Consider the following 7978-nt stretch of genomic DNA (forward strand, 5'->3'; position numbering starts at 1 on the left):
AAATAGAAGTGGGCTTTTGTAATTATTTATAGAAGTATGGGCTCACAACACAAAATATATGAGACTTGATACGGATTGGCTAGCAGGGCATGTCGGAGAATGACCTATTAACACTCAATGAACGATTTGGCCAATTTGCAAGCCCGTAAAAGACACTTAATTAACTTTGGGACACTGTCTTTTCTCAAGATCTATCAAACTAATTCGCTGAGACTATGATTTCTATTTTATATTGACTTTCCTCGTTTAAATATGCAAATACGTTTACTCAACGAAATATAATTTTATCAAAATACATCCATTATTGTACTACCTCAAGACATTTGACCGCTAGCGAGTTATTTTACAATGCCACACCAATTTCCACAACCAGATTGCTCTGGTACAAATTCTACAAAAGGTGATAAAATGTGGATCAACATATGTGCCAACGGCATTGCCATTTAAAACTGAACTAGAAAATAATTTGAAAAAAAAAATAGGTTAGGTTAGGTTCAAAGGAAATTTTAACAGAAAATAGAGAAACAAAAAATGAAAAATATTTACAAAAAAAGATTAAACTGCAACAAAGTAAGAAAGATGAAGAGAAATATATTGTCTTCCAGCACAGAGAGTGACGTATATAATGACGAATATAGATACATTTAATGAGGATGCAAAATATTTCTACTGTTGCAACTTAGGTATATTCTCGGTATGTCCCTGGTTCAAATTGGATTGGTTGCTTAAAACTTCAGCGTTGGTGTCACGAAGAGTATGCATCAGTAGATATGGAGATAGTTTTATTTGTGAACTGCATTTAAATAGGTAACTGGGTTCTCGAATAATGTTCAATTCGGATCTTATGGGTTAGTGCAAAGATTCGATCGTTTGTGAACGACCCATGATTGCTGAAAGGTAAATTATATAATAATGCGAGTGAATAATAAAAGTAAAATGTAATGGCATGTATATATATATATATATATATATATATATATATATATATATATATATATATATATATATACAGTAGACTCCCTCTATAACGAGAACTGAAATGGCAGACTAATTACCTCGTTATTAGCGGATCTCGTTATATCCAACAACAATAATACTGTGCATACATATGAATATGTAGTTTCCTAAAACATTAACTTTCTATAGTGAAGCCATTCGGAGCAATATAAGATGCTAATAAATATTGTTTGAATGGCGTTTTTGAAAAAAAGTTGTTTACTTTTATTGTCAATGAAATACATTAAAACAAAAAAGAGTTGTTTACTTTTATTGTCAATGATATCTGTATTCTGTAAATCTGTATAAAACGTATTTTCAAGAATATAATTTTTAACTGATTTAAATTGTCCAGTATTCTATCATATTTTCTAAAGATGTGAAACGGTTTTATGCTTCTTCATTTGCGTTTTTTCTTTGGATAAAGTTTCTGACAACCTTTAAAACACTTTCCACATCTTGTCTATTAGGACCTATATTATTAGGTGTGAATGGTCAACCCCCTACAATGACACTTGTGAATCATAAATTGTATATTTCCGACTAAGAATCATAAATTGTAAGAAGTTTATTGCGGATGGCACTTAAAAAGGGTATTTATTTATTTATAGCTACAGTCGGGCCAAAACGTAAAATAACACGTTTTTCAATCTTATTTTCTCTCGTTACAAGCAAACTTACCTCACTATAGAGGGTTATAGTTTAATAGAAATTTCACGTTACATCTAATGTACCTCGTTATAAGCGAAAACTCGTAATAACCGTGTTCGTTATAGAGGGAGTATACTGTATATATATATATATATATATATATATATATATATATATATATATATATATATATATATATATATATATATATATCGAAAAAAGGAGTACGACCGTTAATCCAATATAAATAAGGATCACTCGAAGAGTGGTGGGTTTTTTTTTCAGCCAAAATTGGGGAAAAAAGACAAAGAAGTTGGCTACTTCATCTATTTATTGAAAACGTTTCGCTTTCTAATCAGAAAGCATCATCAGTTCATCTAAAAAGCACAATATGAAAAACCAAATATCCATAGACAAGTCAATATAAATGTTTTACCTCAAAAAGACATGTAGCAGTCAATGGTATAAAATATAAAGAAGCTTAAGATAATGGACATCAATAATTAGTTGCATAAACAATAAATTGAAACTAGATACAGTTTACAATTTGATTTAAACACAGCACAGCAAAAGACCATGTGGTTTTTGTACATTTAATTTAAAAAAGTATATAAAAAACTTATGTAAAAAATAAGTATTTGCTGAGAACTAACAAGATTATAAGATCACACTTCCAACAGTATAATATTAATTTAATTCAATTTTTACTTTAGGTAAAATTATTGAACAGATTAAGAGTTTAATTAGTATATTATAAAAGGTGTAATCTTGTGGTAACTTCATTTATTAGGTCTACCAGGGAATGAAAAAGCTGATACTCTAGCTAAGGAAGGAGTACAAAGTGGAGTCTTTTGCAATATTTATACAGTAAGATATATTTAACTCAATAAAAAATAAAATAAGGCTAAAATGGAAACAGCAATGAGAGAATATTGTTGAAAACTCGCAAAATTCGTATTTCCAGATACACCCCACTTTACCACTCCCACCCCAATAAATATTCAATTACTGGACTACCAAATTCTTCTCGGCAAGTGTATTTCGCCCAAAAACGAATGATGGTCGATTCACGTTGCATTTATTTAAGCTTGGCATATTACCAACCCAGCCTGCAGTTGTTATATAACTAAGTTCTTACAGAGATATTTTCTTTGGCTGTAATAAATATTTAGAAAAATCTAATAACTTAATTCGCACTGTTATGTCAACTGCTAACAGAGAAATCTTAGAATTGCTAATAAATTTTATTAAAGATGTAAAGTTGGAAATATAAATTAGTATAACTTCAGTGACTTATAAATATATCTAAAAAATAAAAACAATCAAGGACAAAAAGAACATCTTTAAACATAAATAAAACATTATGTGACTGATGGATTTGTTTCATGCCATATCTTTCACACATACAAACAAATTCTCGAAATGGTTTAGACTACTATTTTTAAACGCAAAAAGATATAAACTACATATATCGATTTTTGTAACCTACTTTGTAAAAAAATGCTACAAAATGAAAGAGCATAGGGATGTTTAGGAAAAATTTAATACCCAACATGATACTCTACTATCAAGAATAATTAAGGAAGCCAAGCCTCAACAGAAACAAAGATAAAGGGAATTTTAATGTTATAGTTGCTTCCTAAGACAGAGAAGAATTATTTCACGTTCAGAGCGCTTGCGAAAGCCGTTCTGATGATGCCTATTGGGCTGAAATACGTATAAACGGATGCGCAAGCTCCCTATACGTGAAATAAAATCTTAACTGTCTTTTCCTTGTTATAAGGGGAATTATATAAAAAATAAAACAATGAAACATTTTAAATATATTTAATGTAGTTATAAAAATATAAAAATCTAGTCTTAAACAAAAATAAAATATTGAAAGTATTTTTTACATAATGGAATGTTTACATTTTATATACACAGGTTTAACTGATTTACTTTAGAATATATTTAAAATCATAGTAAAGTATAACAGTATAATCTACAATTAGACACAATTAGCTTAAATATTTTCTGCCAAAATGACTTCAAAAATCTAATAAAAACTTGATATCCTATTAAGTACCTACTTAAGTTTAAGATATAAAAAAATAAAGATATAGGACAATAGATGTGAGATAATGGGGTATGTCCAATAAAGAAAATAGTAGCAGGAAGACTACCAAGTGTAAGATAGAGAATTAATCTTTTTTCATATCAAACAGAAAAGACAAAAACAATATAAGTGCTGTAAACAACAACAAAAACATACAATTTTCCTAACAATCTTACTAATTTGGAATATAAAATTTAACAAAATTATCTTAGATAGAAAAAAAATAATATACATACACAAAATCAGAATAACAATACTAAATAATTATAAAAGTGTCACCTCAACTATCCTGTTAACAAACCTGTTAAGTACTATAAAATGAGCTTAGCATTTTACAATGGCAAAATATTCATGTTTTAGTGTTTATATTTACAAAATCACTTCTAGAAGTGTTCGTTATGAATTAAAATATATATTAGGAACCAATGAAACACTTCAAGATATTCTTCAGTCTAGACACATTTAAGAATGGATTTATTTTTTTGCTTGACTTGACCTAAACAGTCCACCTTAACAACAACTTCAAACACTTCATTTTCAATTTCAATCAAAATTTGCAAACTTTTTTTCTCTATTGGTGATATTGGTTGGTATTTTACAGATAAAATAGTGGTACTGTGAGGTTCGATAGTTCCTTCTTTAGGCCTCACTTCCAATTCGTCTTGAGCACTTACTTTAAAATTCAATTTATGATCATAGTTAGACTTTATAAATATACTATCTTTGTATTTGTATGGAAGTGTTAATAAAATAATAGCTGGAGCAACATGGCAAAAGTTTAATCCACCAGTTTTATTACATACTACAGTATTATCTTGATAAAGGGATTGATACAATCCTGAATCATCTGAAAAGTGTTGAAAAATAGTCTGTTCTGGATCTCTCTCAAGAGTTAAAACAATTTGATAACGATTTAGTAACTTTAAAAGTTCCTTTAAATAGATGGGTGATTCTCCAAATTTTATTAAATCTGCAGGCATTACTTCACGATCAACTTTTTCTTTAATAATATTGGTCAGTGGATCTATTTGAAAACCAGTTTCAACACATTTTTCATAAACTTTCCTTATTCTTCCTCTGTCAACTTCAGTTCCAACTGTAACATTTAGGACTCCTAAATCTACTACCAACTGATTATGAACAGATTTATGTAAGAAATTATAATCTTCATTTGAAGGTCTATAACGTACAACTATTTCCTTGTTTGTCTGGGGCATCAGCACAAAAAAATTTGGTGCAACACTAAGTTTACAAGAATCTAAAGATTGAATTGAAATATAAATAAAAGTTGGTGTATCTCCTTTATTTTTAACTTTAAAAGTTGACGATATCACAGCTCGATCATCCAGTTTACCAAGGGACAACCAAAATTTGCCTGTAGTATCTCTAGTTACATTAGAAAAGTCTGTTTTAAAGGAACCTCCATAACCAAATAGACGGATGCACTGCTTTTTGCTCTGTGTTAAATGTGGATCCAAAGAAGTAAAAAGCAATTCATCTACAGCAGCCCCTTTCTTAGTTGGAAGAAATGATATTATAACGGCTCTAGATTCATGAGGATGTAGCAAAAGTTTAAGTATGCTGCAAGGCTCACTATCACTTCTACTATCTTTTCGAATTTTAAATTCTTGGCTAGCTAAAGATAATTGGACACCCAACCTTTTGGAAGATCTGTTTCTTATCACAAATTCCTGAGTAACTGATTTTCCTACCTTAACACAACCCCAAATTAACTCACATTTAGTAGTTTCAATAGGTAATTTTCCATTATGCAATGAGGATAAAGAGCTTGAAGCTCTTGAGGAAGTTCCTGAAGCCCTAGAAGATGATCTGGATGGTGAAATTAATAATTGCGTTGGGGGAGTCTTTACATTAAGAGAATCTACATTTTCTTTATTATTTATGTGCTTTATAGCATCATTTTCAGAATGGTCACTTGTATATGATGAATTCTTACTACCAGGCAAAGAATATGATTTATTTGCAATTGGGACAAAGCTCACCTTCTCGCCTAACTTTAAAATATTATCACAGGCTCTTTTAGGAGTTAGATTTGAATCTGTTAGCATCTTCTGTATCATAGAAATACTCAAACTCTTTTTATTCATATCACAAGAGTCATGTTCTACAATGCTATCTTCAGAAGATTCAATTAATGGAACTGGTTCTCTGGTAGTATCGGGACTAGCACCTGGTAAGAAGTTTGATAATGTCTCACTTTTTTTACGGAAAAATTCCCCTACCGACCCCCTTTGAGAAAATTCTTCATCTTGAAAAGGTACCTCATTTTTTCTACGCCATGATAACTCATCAGCTAACAACATGCTGGCTGCTTCCTCTGCTGGTCTGAATATACTACTTCTTTGTCCATCATTATTTTTCACCATCTTCATAAAATCATCAACAACATTATCTATGCTAAAGTTGGAATCAGTTACCTTAAGAGAGAGCCGTTCAAAATTATCTGCTATGGAATTTCTGGGCGTAGAAGCATTCCTTGGTGTTTGAAGTAAATCACTCTCACTAACAGTACTTTCATTAAAAACATGAGTCGTCATTTCTGATCTACTGAAGTTAGCACGAAAATATTTGGAAGGTATAGCTGCCACTTTGTTTGCTCTTTGAAGGGACTTCCTTGCTAAACTTCTTTGTTCTTCTAACTGGTGGTTCACCTCTGGAAGACTTTTTTCGGATAGTTGGGTACTATTTACTGAAAACATTGAATTTCCTTCCTCGAACATATTACTTTCCATTAATTTTCTGGGTATCTTTTTTTTGCTGACAGTTGAAAAGACAGCCGGCTTAAAGGCAGATTCATCCATTGTTCCTAAAAGTATCTATTTAATATTTAAATAAACTATGTAACTGCTAACTTACCACTTTCCCTTATGTATACAAAATATATAGGTATAACTGGAATTCCAAAGTTAACCGCCAACTCATAAATAAATGTGTTTATTTATTATATACTAAAAGAAGAAAGACACAGAAGGACTTCTAGTGATAACCGTCAAATTGAAACTCTATTAGAAATGTTAGAAAAAGACCTAGCACTCTTCAATTACTGTGAATTTAAAATTTCGTCATATAAAAAAATTTTAAAATGTTAAAATGTCAACTACATGTCAACAATTTTTGAATGAATACCGTTAAACAAAACCACGTTGCCAAATTTAACATTTGTAGTAAAATATGAGCAAAAAATATTTTTTATTATTATGGAATGAATATAAACTGATATTTAATATAATAAAAGAATATAATTTATTGTTTTTTGAATTGTAACAAAATACTATGTTTTTATTAAGAGAGAATATTTTTCAAATTTAAAATGACGTTGTTCACAAAAAACCTGGTTTACTTAAACAGTTAACATTAAGTACATAAGTGCAAATACAAAAAAAGTAAAAATATTTTTGCATTTTCAAATTATTCAATTGTAAAAGTATTAATTTATAGTCGCCACTTTATATTTTATATACGTCATTTAATTTACCAATAAAAATCAGAAACATGGCATCAATTAGTTGTCAACGTCAAAAGTCAAATTTTTTCAATTGTTGCCTTACTTCACTGATAAATAACCTAGATTAGCAACAAAAATAGCCAAGGTCAACGCACTTTTTTATTTGTGCACCCTTCCGTTTGGTGGCATTGCTAGTCTCGTTACTGCGCATTGTTCGTTGTCACCACAGATAAATTAAACCCATCGAGTTAGATTAAACCTGCCCACCATGTGCAATTATTTCTTCTTCTTCCCAATAAAGGAAGTAGAAGAAGATGAAATAATGATTTTGTTATTCTAATGGCAAGTTTGATTGAGTTTACCGAGTTTACCGAAGGCACAAGTTTACCGAAGGTACATAGCCGCAAATGTCAAACATGGAAAAAAAAATTTCAGTTTAGCATAAAACAATTATTTAAGTACTGACAAGGTGGCAAGTTCTTAGTTCTTGTCACAAATCACCTACCTCGATCTGTGGTTCTTGTCAAACATCAAGAACAGAACACTATTATTAATATTTCTTGTAACACGTATAACATTTCTTGTAACCTTTTTATAAATGAAGATCTATAAAGAGTTAATTCTATATTTTATTCTTTACTTTTTTTAACCACTTTGGTATTTTAATGTAATGAAAAATAAATATAACCTCAACATAAAAAGAAAATCCAATTAGTATACGAAAAAATATATACATATTATCGTATAGAATAAGGGTTTTTTGCTAT

General features: G+C 29.8%; 1 protein-coding gene across 2 annotated transcripts; it reads right to left on the bottom strand.

Moving 5' to 3' along the window:
- Positions 1–3450: 3450 nt before the first annotated feature.
- Positions 3451–6892, bottom strand: spd-2 (centrosome assembly protein spindle defective 2). 2 transcript variants are annotated; one of them, XM_072535679.1, is made up of 2 exons: positions 6623–6892; positions 3451–6572 (listed from the first exon to the last, which is right to left on the bottom strand). In XM_072535679.1, the coding sequence occupies exon 2, from the start codon at positions 6565–6567 to the stop codon at positions 4198–4200; it is 2370 nt and encodes a 789-aa protein (XP_072391780.1). In that variant the 5' UTR covers positions 6568–6572; positions 6623–6892; the 3' UTR covers positions 3451–4197. The 2 variants fall into 2 exon arrangements, with proteins under 2 accessions (XP_072391780.1, XP_072391781.1); XM_072535680.1 differs by having other exon boundaries at positions 3451–6582.
- Between the last annotated feature and the right edge of the window lie 1086 nt (positions 6893–7978).

Source organism: Diabrotica undecimpunctata, chromosome 6, assembly GCF_040954645.1.
Source record: "Diabrotica undecimpunctata isolate CICGRU chromosome 6, icDiaUnde3, whole genome shotgun sequence".
Lineage (NCBI taxonomy): Eukaryota > Metazoa > Arthropoda > Insecta > Coleoptera > Chrysomelidae > Diabrotica > Diabrotica undecimpunctata.

Coding starts and splice junctions, on each gene's coding strand:
- spd-2 (XM_072535679.1), bottom strand. CDS start 6,567: ATGGATGAATCTGCCTTTAAGCCGGCTGTCTTTTCAACTGTCAGCAAA.